General features: G+C 35.1%; 1 protein-coding gene across 5 annotated transcripts; it reads right to left on the bottom strand.

Annotated features, from left to right (window-relative positions):
• Nucleotides 1-274: 274 nt before the first annotated feature.
• LOC113869932 (lon protease homolog 2, peroxisomal-like) lies at nucleotides 275-14,689 on the bottom strand. 5 transcript variants are annotated; one of them, XM_027506479.1, is made up of 18 exons: nucleotides 14,359-14,624; nucleotides 14,054-14,166; nucleotides 13,863-13,971; nucleotides 13,373-13,542; nucleotides 7,756-7,847; nucleotides 7,631-7,654; nucleotides 7,339-7,518; nucleotides 7,174-7,257; nucleotides 6,302-6,429; nucleotides 5,949-6,150; nucleotides 5,654-5,860; nucleotides 4,665-4,795; nucleotides 4,216-4,429; nucleotides 3,455-3,757; nucleotides 2,834-3,028; nucleotides 1,860-2,105; nucleotides 1,171-1,272; nucleotides 413-892 (listed from the first exon to the last, which is right to left on the bottom strand). In XM_027506479.1, the coding sequence occupies exons 1-18, from the start codon at nucleotides 14,463-14,465 to the stop codon at nucleotides 809-811; spliced, it is 2,691 nt and encodes an 896-aa protein (XP_027362280.1). In that variant the 5' UTR covers nucleotides 14,466-14,624; the 3' UTR covers nucleotides 413-808. The 5 variants fall into 5 exon arrangements, 2 of the variants coding, with proteins under 2 accessions (XP_027362282.1, XP_027362280.1); XR_003505504.1 differs by lacking the exon at nucleotides 7,631-7,654 and adding an exon at nucleotides 1,408-1,583 and having other exon boundaries at nucleotides 438-892; nucleotides 14,359-14,625; XR_003505503.1 differs by having other exon boundaries at nucleotides 469-917; nucleotides 1,040-1,272.
• Nucleotides 14,690-17,571: the final 2,882 nt, after the last annotated feature.

Here is a 17,571-nt window from a genome sequence, read left to right as displayed (position 1 = left end):
ATTACTTCAAGAATTTATTTTTTAAAATAATTTGTAAATGATTTTCAGATTATGATTTTTAAAAGATACAAATTTCTAAAAATTCAGTTCTAAAAGTGATTCATAAATAGCTTTCGTTATTTAATTTTCAAAAAGTATCAAATAATTTATCTAATGTGCACTTAACGAGTGCTTATAACATACAATAAAAGTTTATATATAGTAATATTTTATTAAAAATCATGTGATATTACTGAATTTAATGCAATGACAACATTGAATGCTACAATTTTAAATAAAAACTAATTACTTATTAAATTTCTTATGTATTTTGAACTCATTAAAAAAATTGTTTATAGAATACCGCACCTAACCTCCTAACAATTTCTTATTTATTAAACATATATAATAGGGGGAAGTCGAAAAAGAGAGCTGAAGTACTTACTTCCTTTGCTCAGAAAATAATGGCTTATGCACATTGAAATTAGTGACGGCCAGAAATTAACAAAATATAATAGGGGGCCAGCTGCCCAGGGATTGGGTGCTAAAGGAAAGAAGAGGGGAAACCATCATTTGCTGAACTTGGATTAGTACAGTTGGTCGAAAGCAATGAAGAAAAAGAGAGAAGAAAATACTTAACAAAAGATTTTAGAGTACACGAGGATGTCAGCTACCTCTCAAACTGTCGTTTTCTGGAGTTATGCACAATCACGAGCAGTTGAAGAGATCAAAGTACTCCTCCCCAATGTCGCAAGTAGTATGGGGCCAGATTTTGAATCAATACATAAGCCAGCGATTGCCACGTAACACGTGCAAGTCAAGGATACTATCACAACTTTGAGTGTCGTCTCCAAGGACACCCGCCGTCAAAAGCTTGCTCTAACACATCTTCCATTCGTTTTGCAAGCAGTATCTGTTTAGGAAAATCGAAAAGAAAACTGTGATCTTGTGTTTCATTTCAGTGAAATGTTATCAAGGGCCTGATTTTAAGCACCATAAGAACGTAAAACACAAAAGTATGCAGACATATAGTTCGCGGAGTTTTTGAAAATGTACTTACTAAATGACTGGACAAGTTAAATAGTGACAATTTTTCATGCCAAATTCGTGTCTACCTTAGTGCTAACTATGCTCGGTTCAGAACTATATAGAATGGAACAAAAGTGCGTGAATACAAGGAAACATAATTACCTCCAAATTGGCCAGTACAGATGATGGTACTTCAACCAAGTCCTTCAGGTTTCTTTCAGGCAGGATGACTCTCTTGATACCATATCGATGTGCAGCTAATATCTGTGAAACATCGATAAAAAAAATCCGATCATGCCACAATTTTATAGCCGTAAACATTTTTTTTTTCTGGTCCCTGGGGAATGTTCAAATATATCAATGCTTTTAAGCCAGTAAATAGCTGTGCAGTAGCATTACATTTTATAGAGTAATCCGATTAGAAATGACAATCAAAGTTTCTTTTTTCCCCTGTACTTTTTCTTGTTGCATAAAAAATTATAAAAACTCCCCTTCGTGTCCATCTGATATGCATCTCATCCTGTCAATCAAGGAAGTTCGCAACAAGTACAAAATCCATTCTTACTGCATGCCTCCTATCCCAAACAATGCATACACATACATAATTATTAACTCTTTCCTCAAAAAGAAATTTCTTTTGAACTTAAAACAGGTGAATTAGTCATACATATTTAATAACCGCCAGATACATTTATACTAGCTCATTCCATTTCCACGAGGAATTGCATTATTAATGGTTTTGTAGCTTGACTAATAAATGTAGAATAAATTACACATAGGCAACTACCCTTGTGGCATTATCATTGACATCTCTTAGAAGGTTTACACTGGTCATGAAACAAGAAACTTACCTTATCCTTGATACCACCAACAGGTAGTACAAGACCCCTCAGTGTCATCTCTCCAGTCATAGCTGTATCTGATCTCACTCTTTTCTGAATGAAAAGGGATACCAATGCCGTGACCAAAGTCACACCAGCAGAAGGCCCATCTTTAGGTACAGCACCTGCAGGAAAATGTATATGTACATCACGGCCCTCCAACAGATTAATGCCCTCTGCAGCAGCTAGCCTAAGTTCAGCCGCTCTTGTCCTTACCTATGAAAGCCATATGTGGTGTTTAGCACATGTTTAAATTCTAGGGTTTTATTAGGTATAGAGGGAGGAGGAAATAGAGAATAAATACTTTGAAACTGATATTAACTTGAAATGATACAATGTGTCGTATGTGTTACAAAAAGATGTAAGCACTAACCTTTATTTATTATACTAATACTATATCATATTTCATGGAAATATGGAAACTAATCCTGCGAGATTATCTAAGATGTAATGAAGATATTATTGCGTATTTTTCAGATATTCTAACTACACATTCCTGTTTTCTAAGGAATTTCCTTGGCAGACATAAGAGAGATTGGAAACTGATTATATATAATAAATTTGTTTGATTTCTTTTCCATGTAAGAAGGATATCTTATCCTTGTCTTCTACGTACCCCTTTCCTTTTTATAAACTTATTTTTATAAAAAAAAGCAGTATGATTATATTGCAATGCTTTAGCAATTGAAGCAATGAGAATAACATACCAAAAGAGTAGAAGACCAACAAAAAAAACAATAAGGAAAGCAGGATAATGGCAAACAAGCACTTAGGCACTTCCATATTCACAAATGCATGCGCACAAGTGGCTAGTAGCTTGTTACAAGTAGCATGAAACTTTTCTTTAGACAGAAGTAACATGAAACATATTTTGAAGGGAAATTAAAGGAAAAACCCTAATCAAGATAACGTGGGTTAAAACTCAATTAGATGAGGTTGGTTACCCATGTTAATGCAATCTGAGCTGATTCTTTGATTACATCACCCAGTTGTCCGGTAAGATGCAATTCACCCTTCCCCACCATTGCTGTAGCCTCGACAAACTGAACTTCTCCACCAATACTAGTCCAAACCAGCCCAACAGATACCCCAGGAGTTGCAACACGCTCAGCTGCTTCTCTTCCATCAAATTTTGGAGGCTGCAGTTTATAACATCAACAAATCAGGCATTCCTCCTCTTTAATTATATTATCAAATCTAATTTCCACTGAAGGTTTGCTTCTATAAGATTTCTTTCAAGAGGACTTCATATACAAGGTACTCATTCATGTTACGTCTAAGCTATACTGTAAAAGTGCATTTTAAGATAGCACTCACTGCATTCACAGGTGCCAAGGGATTTATATACATAAATATAGAGACTAGCACACAGAAAAATAATTGCCTGGGGTACAATCCAGTGTTATATGGCTAGCTTTAAAAGCAGTAGATTCCAATTGCTGAGGTGACAGGCAACAATTTTTATATAATTTATTCCATCAAATTTTTTTTTCTTTAAGGGTGTAAGGAGAGGGAAGTATTTGAAACTCCAACCACAAACAAACACAAATTTTCACAGCAATTACCCCAAGCACTTTTTCAAGCATAGCTTCATCAACAACCAATGGAGAGGTGATCTTGAATGTGTTTGAAATGTCACGATTGTTGATATCCATAGGTATCACTTCCATTTCAACTTCAGCACCATCAGCAAGTCTGTTTTCCAAAAGTGGGGTAGCAAGTCCCTGTACCCCCTTGTTTAGTGGAACTACCTGTTCTTGCTCTGCTACCCTTACTGCAGCAGCACGAGCCAGGGAAGCTAGATTCCTTTCCAAATTGCGTACCCCAGCTTCCCTAGTATATCTCTGAATAACAAGTTGCACCATCCCCTACATCAAAATAGTTTCCAATTAGAATCCTACGCAAAAAAATTTCTTTCTAAGATAACAAATTTAACAATCAGTATCAAGAGTATTTCTGTGCACCCATACAGTATGTTTTACATGTTTTCTTTAGTCTTATTGTGATGGACAGTGTAGAAGAGCCGGCATAGGGATTAATAAGGAGGGACTTCTAATGCTCATTAACAATTTTTTAACCAAAGTGGAAAACATAGAAAACATCAAACTTCTAATACCATGCAGGCTGGGAAAAGAGAGATGTCAGAAAGGATAGTTATGGTATGGATTTTTTGGCCCAGACATGTACATCTGGGCAATTTTACTAGTTTGTTGCATGTTTCCTACGTTCCTTTTCTTTTGACAGACGGGTAACGGAATATTATCTGTTTGGTAATATAAACTAAATGGATAGTTTGGAACTCCTTTAAGTGAAAAACATTCAGTACCTCTGGAATCTGAAGAAACTCAGAACTCAACCCATGCTGGTCCAAAACTCTGGGGATCAAATGCCGCAAGGCTATTTTGAGCTTTTCTTCGGGTGTATATCCAGGAAGCTCAATGACCTCCATCCTGTCAAGGAGAGGTGGAGGAATAGGTTGTGCTCTATTTGCTGTAGCCACAAAAATTACCTTGGATAGATCAAATGGAACATTCAAATAGCTAGCTAACTTAAGGAACAACTTTGGATTATTGCTTATTTATTGCAATAGAAGAAAAAACAGAAACAACAATAAAAATGAACTAGTTCTGCTGAAATAATAGATATATCAGGATATACAGAATAATATTATTTCCTTATATTATTTATTGATTTTAGCATTGATTCATCCTTGAAGTGAAGTTCAGTTAAGAAGAAAGAAGAATAAGGGACATCATCATGAAGAGAATAGGATACTGATCATTGAATGTCTTGTTTTGTTCTGGATCAAGAACTTCTAGCAATGCAGAAGCTGGATCTCCACGAACATCGGACCCTGTCTTGTCAATTTCATCAAGCAGCATGACAGGATTGCAAACAGCTACTCTCTATAAATCAAGTGCAATAGCATCTATGAATCTAAACCAGACCACAGAAGAAAGCAAAGCAACTAAAAAGTGTTATGAATTATTATTATTGGTCATCTTATTGGATGCCCTAGTGAACATCAAGTATATGTTACTGTGTGTAGAAAAGAAAAAAATGTATACTTGCTCTTCTAAAATGCTTATTATAATTTACAAAGTAATATATATGAATGAGATGACTTCTCCATCAGTATATTCATTTTTCTTGCATAATATATCATACCTAAAAGTATCAAACTTTCATGTAAGAACACATAATTAGCAAATGGGTATTAAGTATTCTACACCCTCTCGCCCCTTTAAGAAAAACAAAAAAGAAATCATGTCCCTTCTATTCTAACTATTAATTTTCCTCAAGTAGAAATCCCAATATTATGGCTCCAATCATACATATCAAATACTTATATGTGCATTTATGCAGTGCAACCCTCCTTTACTGTGTCCAATATGGCAAAATCCAAATTTAAAAATTAAGGAACCCAGAATTTAGTTTGCCCATGTGCTACTGTAGTGTGCACAAATTTAGAACCTAGAATTACTGAACAAAAATTATGGAACCTAGAATCTAGAATTTGTATCCTAACTCAATCACTATTCTCGTTATTATTGTACTGTCTGTCCATAATTCTGAATCTAGAGTCTGTCTCCATGCTTCTCAATATTCACTTGGCTCTACACTGGGACAATACCAAGTGGAAAAAGGCACATAACCAGATCATAAAACCTGCAACAATTACACCTTCCTACAAGCATTTGAAAATTTCATAAAAATCGGATAGTATTACAGGTAGTGTTCAATATTTAAGTTGGATTTTGAACCTTCAGTCCATCTATAAGTCTCCCAGGCATGCTTCCTATGTATGTTCTCCTATGACCTCTAATATCAGCCTCATCCTTGACTCCACCAAGGGAAATGCGTACAAGTTTTCTTCCCAAAGCAGCAGCAATAGAAGATGCCAATGATGTCTTCCCAACACCCGGTGGTCCAACAAAGCACAACACTGGACCCCTTGCATCTGGCTTAAGCTGCAATGCATACACATAAATCAGATACACATTAAGATGCATGCTACTATATATTTACCAGGAGGCATGGTAACAGGATGTTGAAAACCTTCCGAACAGCCAGGTATTCAATTATCCGTTGCTTGACCTTCACTAAACCATAATGATCAATATCCAGACGCTCCTGTGCAGCTCTTAAGTCCAGTTCATGCTCTTTGCCAGCCTTCTGCCATGGCAAATCAGCAAGAAGATCCAGGTAAGCCCGTGAACTGCTATACCCAGGTTGCTGAGGCTGCATTTTTTTTAATCTCCTGGGAGAATTACAGTAAAATTAAAATAAACTGATTATCTCCACTAAGTTGTAAAATAACTTGTATTACAATAATATCATAGTTTCCAATGTCATTCTTGTTGAAATTTATGGCAAGAAATTCCATCTCAGAATGTTTCCAAAAAAAGCACCTTAACTCTCTGTGAGCATGCTTCCAGATATTCTGTGGCATTCCTGCACTTTGCATCTTTCTTTCCAGGGCAGCCAGGTCATCCTCATCATCATCATCATCACCAAGTTCCTCTTTTATAGCCCTCATCTAAAATGTATTTTGCAGGCAAAAGAAAACAAAAACAGTCCAATTAGAAAAAAGTCCAAACAAGACAATGCATATAAACAGAAATAAAATGCTCCACTGCATCTGAACAGGCCAAGAGTCGATAACCTTCTAAATCTTATGCGAAATATATCACCATTTACATGCTACTTCCATTAGCAAAAATTGAAGACACTCTTTAATTAGTATTTTTCCTCTCTAGGAATAAACTACTCTAATTTCATATTACCCAAATGTGTGCTATTATTGTACCATTTAAGTCTAACAACACCTGATGGGTTAAGACCAACAAAATTTCAATGCTGTGCTTGTAAACCCTTAGTCCATTAACCTTTAAAAGGTACAGTAATAAACTTTTGCAACTAATACATATTGATTATGTCAAACATACCTACATCCAAACAATGAGATAAGTAAAGTCACTATGGTTTTGCACCAGACACTGTTTCAAATAGCTAGCTGATAGCCAGTATAACTATAACCTAATTTCTAATACAAAACCCTACATATAAATTGGAGGTCCCAAAATATTAGAAGAGTCATTGCTAGAGCTATGCTAAGGGAACTGCTAAGAGGAATTTTCCATCTGAAATCTGTCATTGAAAATTTTTGGCTTGGAACATGTAATGTAATTTTAGTAAGGTATAAATCTTTATCAATATTTCCTCTATACCCTTATATCCACATTTGAAGTATATATCAAAAGGATGGTGCAAGAAAGCTAACCTGCTGTCGAAGAAGAAATTCTTTTTGAGATTTTGACAATTGTCCTTCAACTTTTTGGGTAATTTTCTCAGCTACACGTATTGACTGTGGCCGTGGACAAAAGTGGAATCAGATAAATAATGGGAAACCAAACCCACATGAAGCATTATTAACTCTATTACTTACTTGCAAGTGCCTATCAACCAATTCTGTTGCTTTTGAAAGCCTTACTTTAGGGTCAACTGAATCCAACATGGACAACTGTTCTTGAAAACTTATCTCAAAGCTAGCAACAAATATATCAGCCAACTTGTGAACTGGAACAGTCTCCAAAAGAACTTTTGTCCTTCCACCAGTTTTTTGTTTCTAGATACATCATATAAGAATAAAATGAGCTACTAATCCTCATACAGTATAGAAATTGTTACATGCTATTAAAATATATTAAGGAAATAATATATTCAATCATGGGCTCTACTTTATATTCTTCAATCATCTGTATATGCATATCAGGGATTCTAAAGATCAATGCTCAACAACATTTCCATCTGTGTTATTGTTAGTTGAAGAGGCATTGGTGTTATTTTTTCACAAGCTTTTTACCTGCTCCAGAACAGAAATAAGCTCCATGGCAGTTGCTTTAAATTGGCGAGATAACATTATAAAATCTGGCTTTTGCTCCACCTGTTCCATATCTAGATTAGAAAATGGAAGTAACTCAGCATCTTCAAAGATAAGAATTAAATATCTATAGTGATAATATCAAGCAACTGCTCTAAGTTTTTTTTTTTTTTCCTTTTTTTAATATTAATAAAACGTGTCATTTGTTAAAATGAAAACAAGGAGATCAAAAGAATAAAACCATTCCGAGAATCACATGCCACTTCCCCCTATTGTTTATTAAGTAAGTAGTGAGAAGGTGTATGTACAATTGAAACATTGAACACTCAAAATCTGACCTTTAACATTTTCTTTTTCAAAAATAAGCAGATAGTTGCAGCAAATAAATGTTTGAACTTTCCTCAGATTGGCACCAAAAGTTATTAGACTCTCACATAGTGACAGATTGGAGCTAGTATGCTATTATTAACAGTGCTTATGCTTCAATAATTGTTAGGCCCAATGAGGGAATTCAGGACCAGGTTATTGATGAGTCGAGGAAGCCCAAAGTATGGAAAGTATATACTAGAAAGAGGAATTGTTAGGCCCAATGGAGGAATTCAGGACCAGGTTATTGATGAGTTGAGGGAGCCCAAAGTATGGAAAGTATATACTAGAAAGAGGAATAATAATAAGCAGTAATATGAGTGGCCCAGTTAATAGATTAGAGGAATGTATAAATAGTAAGTTAGTTTACATTGTAAGGGGATGATGAATATTTTTGGTTAGTTGGATGGAATTATTTCTCTTTCGGAGCTATAGCTCTAGGGGACTCTTGTAGTTCTATTTTTGTTTCTCTGTTCATAATCAATAAGAACAATTCATTCTTTCTTCTAATTCTTGTTCTTGAATCCTATCAATTGGTCCAACCTGCCGGATACAAAAAAAAAATTGCGCCATGAGTACGAGAACGAATGAGAGATTAGATGCATTGGAAAAATCTATCGATGATTTACGAGCCAATGGAAAAATCTAGGTTATTTTATAGGGGCTTGAAAGAGGACATTCGACTCAGGGTTCGTACTTTGGATCCAACAACAAGGAAGCATGCCATGAAGTTGGCCAGGGGGTTTGAAGCAGAGTTGGTAAAGTTTAGGGATGCTATGACGTAGCAGGTAAATCTTCCTCAGGGAACAGTTTCGGTGGCTCAGGATTTTGACGAGACTCTTTTCCCGCATTTTCTCATGGGGGTTCTCGTTCAGTGGTGGCTTACGTTACCCAGGGACCCAAAGAGCCTTCGTTTGGGGCGTAATCCGGGGTTTCTCGCGCTGGTGTAGATAATCGTTTTGGTGGAAATCGTAGTAGAGGGGTTCGACATCTTTCGCATGATACAATGCTTGAAAACATAGCAGATTAGGCCTCTGTTTTAAGTGTGGGGAAAAGTTTGGTCCATGCCATTAGTGTAGAGACAAGTCCCTGCGTTTGACTATTATGGCTGAGGATGAAGAGGTCCAAGAGGAGTTTTTTTTTTTGGAGCCTTTGGAAGTTGATGGTTCTAAAGAAGATGCCAAGGAGCTGGAATGCAAGGTGATGGGATTTTTGGACCTTTCTAGTTCTAGTCTAGAGGTTGCCAAAGTGATGAAGTTGAACAGGCTGTTAGGAGGGGTGGTAGTAGTAATTTTGGTGGATAGTAGAGCTAGTGCCAATTTTGTAGCCCCTTAAGTGGTGCAAGCATTAGGCCTAGAAATTTTGGAGGAAACGAAACTACAAGTCAGGTTAGGCGATGGACACCTAGTGTTTACGAAAGGATTATGTTTCAATGTAATTCAGGTGCTGAAGTTTGGATGCTAGTGGATGCCCATGTGTTAGATTTAGGGGGCCTTGATGTCATTTTGGGTATTTCTTGGCTCAAGACGTTGGGCAAAGTCGTGGTCAATTGGAGTGACATGAGCATGTCTTTCTCTTGGGGAGACACAATTGTTGAGTTGTGTGGTGTCGGGTCAAAGAAGTCAAGCAATAGGAGAAGGTTGGCTGCAAAGAACACTGTACTCTTGAACAATTTAATTGGGACGGATGGCTTGTCAATTGAGAGAATTTCGTGGAACAAGACAGATCAGTGGGGGTTGAATTTTAAGGCCGATATATCTCCTTCACAGCAAATAGAGTTAGGTGTACTTCTTGATCAGTACAAGGAGGTTTTCGAGGAGCTTAAGGGTCGTCCTCCCGCTAGTTCCACAATACATGCAATCAACCTTAAAGAAGGGTCAGAACCAGTAAATGTTCGTCCCTACAAATACCCTCATTATCATAAAAACAAGATCGAAAAACAGGTGCAGAATTTATTGTCTCAGGGAATTATTCGCCATAGTATCAGTCCTTTTTCCAATCCTGTGATTCTTGTGAAAAAGAAGGACAACTCGTGGCATATGTGTGTGAACTATCGGTCCTTAAACTCCATAACTATTCCAGATAAATTCCCTATTCCAGTAGTAAAAGAATTAATGGATGAGTTGTTTGGTTCCAATTTCTTTTCTAAATTGGACTTAAAATTTGGATACCATCAAATTCGAATGCGCACGGACGATATTTGTAAAATGGCGTTTAGGACTCATGAGGGACATTATGAGTACCTAATTATGTCATTTGGTCTTATGAATGCTCCTTCCACATTTCAGTCCACTATGAATTCTCTATTTAGGCCTTTTTTAATCAAGTTTGTATTGGTTTTTTTTTATGATATACTTGTCTATAGCAGCGATTGGTCCTTGCACATGAAGCACTTGAGTTGTGTATTGCAAATTTTAGCAACCAATCAGTTTTATGCTAACAAAGGGAAATGCTATTTTGGTCAGTAGCAAATTGAGTATCTTGGCCACGTTATTTCAGCAGATGGTGTTCAAGTCGATCAGAGTAAGGTGCGTAGTGTGTTGGACTGGCCCCAGCCTAAGGGTGTGAAGGGTGTGTGTGGTTTCCTTGAGTTAACTGGGTATTATCGTCGTTTTATCCAAGGATATGGGAAATTGGCCAAACCATTAACGGAACTCACCAAGAAGGATAGTTTCAAGTGGAATTCTTTGGCTGCCCAAGCTTTTGCTGCATTAAAGCAAGCATTGGTTACTACTCCAGTACTCACATTGCCAACTTCAATGAACAGTTTGCTATTGAGTGCGATGTGTCTGGGATTGGAATTGGTGGGGTACTTATGCAACATGGCAAGCCTATTGCATATTTTAGTAGAGCTTTATCTGCTGGTCAGTTAGCCAAATTGGTGTACAAGAAAGAATTGATGGCGATGGTTCTCGCAATTCAACATTGAAGAAATTATCTCTTAGGCCAAAAATTCACTGTTTTTACTGATCAACGCAGTTTGAAGCATCTACTACAACAACGGGTAGCTTCTGCAGATCAGCAATGTTGGATTTCAAAGCTGTTGGGGCATCAATTTGATGTTTTATACAGGCCAGGGTCCTCGAACAAGGCTGCAGACGCGTTATCTCGTCGAGGAAGTGAAGAAGAGCAACTTTACTCATTACTTTCCTTTCCACAATGGGATCAGCTCTCTGTTATTCAGAAGGAGGTGTTGGCAGATTCTTTTTTAAGTCAAGTAATTTCGGATTTACGGAAGAACCCAAATTCTCGATCTAGGTACACGTTCAAGGATGAGGTTTTATATTACCACAACAGATTGGTATTGTCTGCTAATTCTTCTCTCATCCCTAACTTGTTACATGAGTTCCATGCCTCTGCTACTGGAGGTCATTTTGGGTTGATTCGTACCTATTGACGTTTGGCTGGAAATGTTTATTGGGTGGGCATGAAGAAAAGAGTCAAACTTTTTATCCAAAGCTGTGATATTTGCCAGCGCAGTAAGTCCGAGGCTCTTTCTCCCATGCGTTTGCTGCAGCCGTTGCCCATTCCTTCTCAAATATGGGACGAAATTTCTATGGATTTTATTGTAGGGCTTCCCAAGTCTAAAGGGTTTGATGCTTTATTTGTCATGGTTGATAGGCTCTCTAAATATGCGCATTTTATCCCTCTTAAGCACCCTTATTCGGTGAAACGAATTGCTGAGATTTTTGCCCGCGAAATTGTTTGTTTGCATGGGATTCCATCCTCTATTTTGAGTGATCGTGATTCGGTCTTCGTGAGTCACTTTTGGCAAGAACTATTTTTGCTTCAAGGCACTAAATTATGCCTTAGCACTGCTTATTACCCTCGGTCCGATGGGCAAACGGAGGTGGTAAACCATTGTCTTGAGCAGTATTTACAGTGTTTTGCTGTTGATCATCCGCGTAACTGGTCCCTGTGGGTTTCTTGGGCAGAATTGTGGTATAATACCACATATCATGTGTCCATTGAAACATCTCCATTTGAGGCTGTCTATGGTCATAGCCCTCCTTCTATTCCGAAACTGGTGGTTGGAAAAATTCGTGTTGAGGCTGTTGCTTGTGAGTTGCAAGACCGCGATGAGGCTTTGAAGCAGCTCAAGCAACACTTGTTAGGTGCTCAGGAGGCTATGAAGAAATTTGCTGATAAACGTCGTCGTCATGTGGAGTTTCAGGAGGGTGATTGGGTCCTCATTGTCAACACTTTGTTGCTTCCCGTATCCATCAGAAATTGGCTCCACAGTTTTATGGTCCTTATCAGATTTTGGGTCGTGTTGGCTCCGTTGCTTATCGTTTGCAGCTCCCTGTTTCTTCCAAGATTCATCCAGTGTTCCATGTTTTGCAACTTAAGTGTGCTTTTGGGCAATATCAATCCTCTACAGAGTTACCTGCTAATTTGGAAACTGAGGAAATTGCAGATCCTGCTCTGGTGCTGGCTAGTCGTTGGGTTTCTGCTGAGGGAAAGCGCATCAAACAATTTTTGATACAGTGGAAGGGCTGTTCTGCTTCTGAGGCAATTTGGGAGGATGAGTTTTTCCTTCGCCATCAGTTTCCCTCTTTCTGCCTTGAGGACAAGGCTGCCACTTCAGGTGGTGATATTGTTAGGCCCAATGAGGGAATTCAGGACCAGGTTATTGATGAGTCGAGGAAGCCCAAAGTATGGAAAGTATATACTAGAAAGAGGAATAATAAGCAGTAATATGCGTGGCCCAGTTAGTAGATTAGAGGAATGTATAAATAGAAAGTTAGTTTACATTGTAAGGGGATGATGAATATTCTTGGTTAGTTGGAAGGAATTATTTCTCTTTCGGACTCTTGTAGTTCTATTTCTGTTTATCTGTTCATAATCAATAAGAACAATTCATTCTTTCTTCCAATTCTTGTTCTTGAATCCTATCAATAATAAATGCTTTCATAGCAAAGGGGAATAAAACGTTATTCAGAACATTTATGTCCAGTAAGAGTAAGGAATAGATTCCCCTGCTTAATAGTGTAATTTTCATAACTTAATAACATACTTAGGTGGAACATATTACTAAATGCATTCATTGTTAAATTATTATAATTATCATTATTATCACTATTGTTGTTGTTGTGTCCAATTTCTGATGTTTTAATTGGTTGCCAAAAAAATAGAAAGAAAAATTAGAATGAAGTTTGAAACTAATATCCTTAGCATAAAAATATACAATTCCTAAACAAAATTCATGTTAAGGAAAACATGTATGATTTACCAGTCTTAGTCATCTCAAGGGGTGAGATCCTTGCAGTATGGTAAGTTCCTCTTGTGCTAAGTTCCTGGACACTAAATCTGCATAGACCTTCAAGAACAACAATATATGTGACTCTGCCACTTGGTTTCTCCACTCCCCTTGATAAGTGTAGTGCTCGAGCGGCTACACCCCTGGAATTGAAGGTCAATTAAGATCCACCTCCATTTGATGATTTTTTTCACCTCAAAAGTCTACTGATAACTTACTCACTTCATAGCATTAGAAAGTTGAGGGAAGGTCTGATATGAAAAGTTGAAGGTAATAAATATGAAAGAGGAACCATCAATTTAGCAGAAAAGAGACCGCAAGGTAAATCAAATCCACTATAACATATCTTTTGCTGAGATAACTTTATGCAGACAGGCTGATTAATTGTTAGATTGTAAACGCTATCAAGTAATTTGATCTTAGGTTCTTGAAGTGGCACAAAAAATGTTAACCCACGCTATACCTGCTATGCCAATGAATAACATCATGCTGCTTCTTTGTATCAAGTTTATGAGAACCTGATGAACCACCTTGCACTTTTGAGCTTTGGTCTAGCGAATCAGAACCTATGCCTATAAGGGAGAGGAATAGAAAAACGAATATCATAACCTTTTTCGCTCTAAAAAGTGCAAAAACTAAAGATCAGTTAATCACCTTGAGATATAGTGGGACCCACTGGCTTAATTTCAGCAGCATCTCGAAGTGGCAAGATCCCAATCAACCCTTTCTCCTCTCGTTGCCAAAGTTCTTGTTCCACCAACTTGACACTGCATTCGAAATCAAAAGTTTAACCAAGCTAGTTCGTTAACAACATGCATCGCTTCAGTTCTGTTTCAAGTTAACTAATGGTCCATCATTGATAATTTTAATAATAGAAGGGAGAAACAACCATAAAATTCACAAGTTCCATAATATTGAAGTGGAACGATACAGAAAGTTGTGTAAGAAGGAAGAAGAACCTGCTAGGAGAAGTGCAGCGAATTCGAATGATGGCGCCAGGTAAAAGGACCTTGTTCCTGAAAGGAAGGATTGCTAAACGACTCGGAAGTTCAACAAATTCCGCCATGTATCCGATGAGAGAGAGAAAATGGCGCGTGCTTTGGTTAGTGAGGTTTGGTTTTACTCTCTCGCAGTGGCATCCAAATGCAATTGGGTTAGGGCCTTCGATTTTTAATTGTGAAATTGGTGTGTGTTGACGTTGAAATTAATGTCTATCCAATAAACCCATAATACCAAACTCCTATTCTTATTCCTATGGCTATCATGTAATGTGAATGCTGCATCGCACCTAACTAACATATGCAAGTGACCCATTATAACACGTTCGTACCGCGTCCGTCTCTTCATCAAAATTCATAATTATTATTTTCCACTTGAGCGCCATCCCAGTCAACCAGGAACTGATCATCATGTTAAACTTTTCCGCGAAAATAATGTGTTTATCCATTTTTTTTCTTGGATGGATCAACTCCTCCACTTTGCTTAAAAAAAAATAGTGTATGCACAATTTGTACATTAAATTAATAAAATATTTTTTTAACGACACATGTTAAAAATAACATTTTTTATTCAAAATTATAGTATTTAATATTATTAAAATGTTAATTCTATAATATTTTATAATGTATAATAAAATTTTAAATTTTTTAGCAAAATGTTACCAATACTTTTTATTGTAATTGTCAATATAATTTTACTATAGTTATATCCACTCAATACTACAACTTAATTATAAAAATAAGAAGTATATTACTACTTAGTGAGTAAGTATTGTAATAGTTTATTATACAATTTTTTTAAATGTTTCAACAATACATGGTAAGAAGCATTAAATTGACCATATTTAATGCTTTAAATTATATATAAAAAATATGTATTGGGTATTTTTATAATTTTAAAATAATAAATAATCTTTGCAACAAATTTATTTATAATTTTTAAAAGTAACAACAAAGAAATAAGAATTTTTCAATAACTTTGATTATTTATAAAGCTTGTAAATATTATTATTTTTTCAAAGCATAATATGTGTTAGAATAAATGATATGCGTTAGAATAATTATTGTATAAATATAACATTTATAGACATAACTAATTAAAAATTTAAGATCCTTATTTTTAGTCAGTAAGTATAAATTTTATTTTATAAAATTTTAAAAATATTATTGGTCCGAACATCGTAAACAAACTAAAATAAAATTCTGATGTACTACATAAAGTGACAAATGTCAACTTTAATTTGACAAAAACGACATTGTTTTCATGTAAAGTAATGCTAAATTTATTTTATTATTTTAATTTAAAAAATAATTTATTAGTTTATAGATAATCTTAAACTATTTTTCACTCTAAGTATTTTTTGGCTCCGTGGCAAAAGGTTTCGTCAAAAGAAATGTTGATTTTTTATTAAATTTTTAATTGAATTTTGCCAAGAAAGTTACAAAATTAATAGGAACATGACACGTGTCACGTACAGAAAAATTTTGCATATTTGATGGCGAAGATTTCAGTTTTAATTTATTTTTAAATAAACTTCGCCACAAGATTGGTAAAACAAATAAGGACTCAACATGTATCAACACTGTGGTTAAATTCGCAATTTTAATAGCGAAATTGTTGCAGAATTCGCCAGCCAATCTACCAAACTTATAGGGCAAGTGCCATTAATGAAAAATTTTGCAAATTATATGGCAAAATTTGAATATTATATATACCCCTACAACCTCTTCTCATTTTCACTGAAGAATAGCAAATTAAAAGAAAATCAAGTAAGTTTAATTTAATAATTTTGTTATTTAATTTTTAATTTATGAATTTAGTTATTTTTAATTAAATAAATTGTTAAACTAAGAATGAGTATTGTTTATTTTATTTATGTTAATTATTGTAAAAATTAAATATTAAATAAAGTTTATTTGTAAAAATGCAAAATGAGTGAGATTGTTATTATTATTATTATATATTGGAATGGTAGAATCTATGAAAGAAATGAAGGAGTGAGTTTTGAATGAAGTAAAAAAGTGATTCAGATAAAACCAGAAATAAGTCATGAAATATTGAAAAGAAAAATTCATTTGAAACTTAATCTTAACCATAATCAAGATTAATTTCTCATTTTTTTATTGATGAAAATATTAGACAATATACAGCTTTAGATATATGTGATGATGAAGATATTAATTGCATGATAAGTACATTTTAACAACAATCTAATAGAAATATTATTAAGTTAAATGTTGATATTGCTGTTGGTGGAAGTTCATTAGCGCCCTTACAGACGATGAATTTAAATTTATCACTTTTACAACAAAATGATAAACCCTTGTGAGTCGTGATTATAATGAAGCTAAAATTATTTACATTGTAATAGCTTTTAAGTAATATATGTAATTGATTAAATTTAAACTGATAAATTTGTTGCAATAAAAGAGTTAGGAATGATGTTGGTGAAGGTCATGAAAACTCAAATTATGAAAATTACATTGATAGAGATGATGGAGTAAAAATTTTGTTAGACAGTTCTTCTTCTACTAATGTTGAAGGCGAGTTTCATTCTAACTTAAATATACAAGTAATTAAAAATGTAGGAGGTAATGTGGAATAATTATAAAAATTTTGTTTTTTGTAGTTATTTATTTATATATTCATGCTACTCTAAAGTATAAGTATATTAATTGAGAATATCCTAATCAAGAAATGAATGAAGAATATCTTCAAAAAGTCAATTTATGGGTTGAAGGAGATCCTTTATTCGTTAGCTTGTTATTTGACAGTAAAGAAGATATGAAAAATGCGTTAAAACACTATGTAATGAAAATTCATCAAATTTATTTTGTGGCTAAGTCTAAACCAACATGTTTGTACGTTAAATGTTTAAACCATATCTCTGGTTGTCTATGGAGAGTGAGAGCTTCATTGTTGAAGAATTCAAACAAGTGAAAAATTACTAGGTGGGGTGGTTCACATACATGTATCAATCTGAGAATTTCTTAAGATCATAAAAAATTAGATTCTGATTTAATTTGTTCATGCATTCTTGGTAAGACAAATATTTTTTTTTTACAATGACATTCTTATTAACTAGAGAAAATTTATTTTATGTAGGAATAGTGAATGAAAAACCGTTGGTACATATTTCATCGATACAATAGTGAATCTGTGCTCAGTTTCGA

Source organism: Abrus precatorius, unplaced genomic scaffold (genome assembly GCF_003935025.1).
Source record: "Abrus precatorius isolate BTA unplaced genomic scaffold, Abrus_2018 Scaffold6, whole genome shotgun sequence".
Classification (NCBI taxonomy): domain Eukaryota; kingdom Viridiplantae; phylum Streptophyta; class Magnoliopsida; order Fabales; family Fabaceae; genus Abrus; species Abrus precatorius.
Note: the sequence above shows the minus strand (reverse complement) of the source record. Positions and strands in the feature narration are given on the sequence as shown.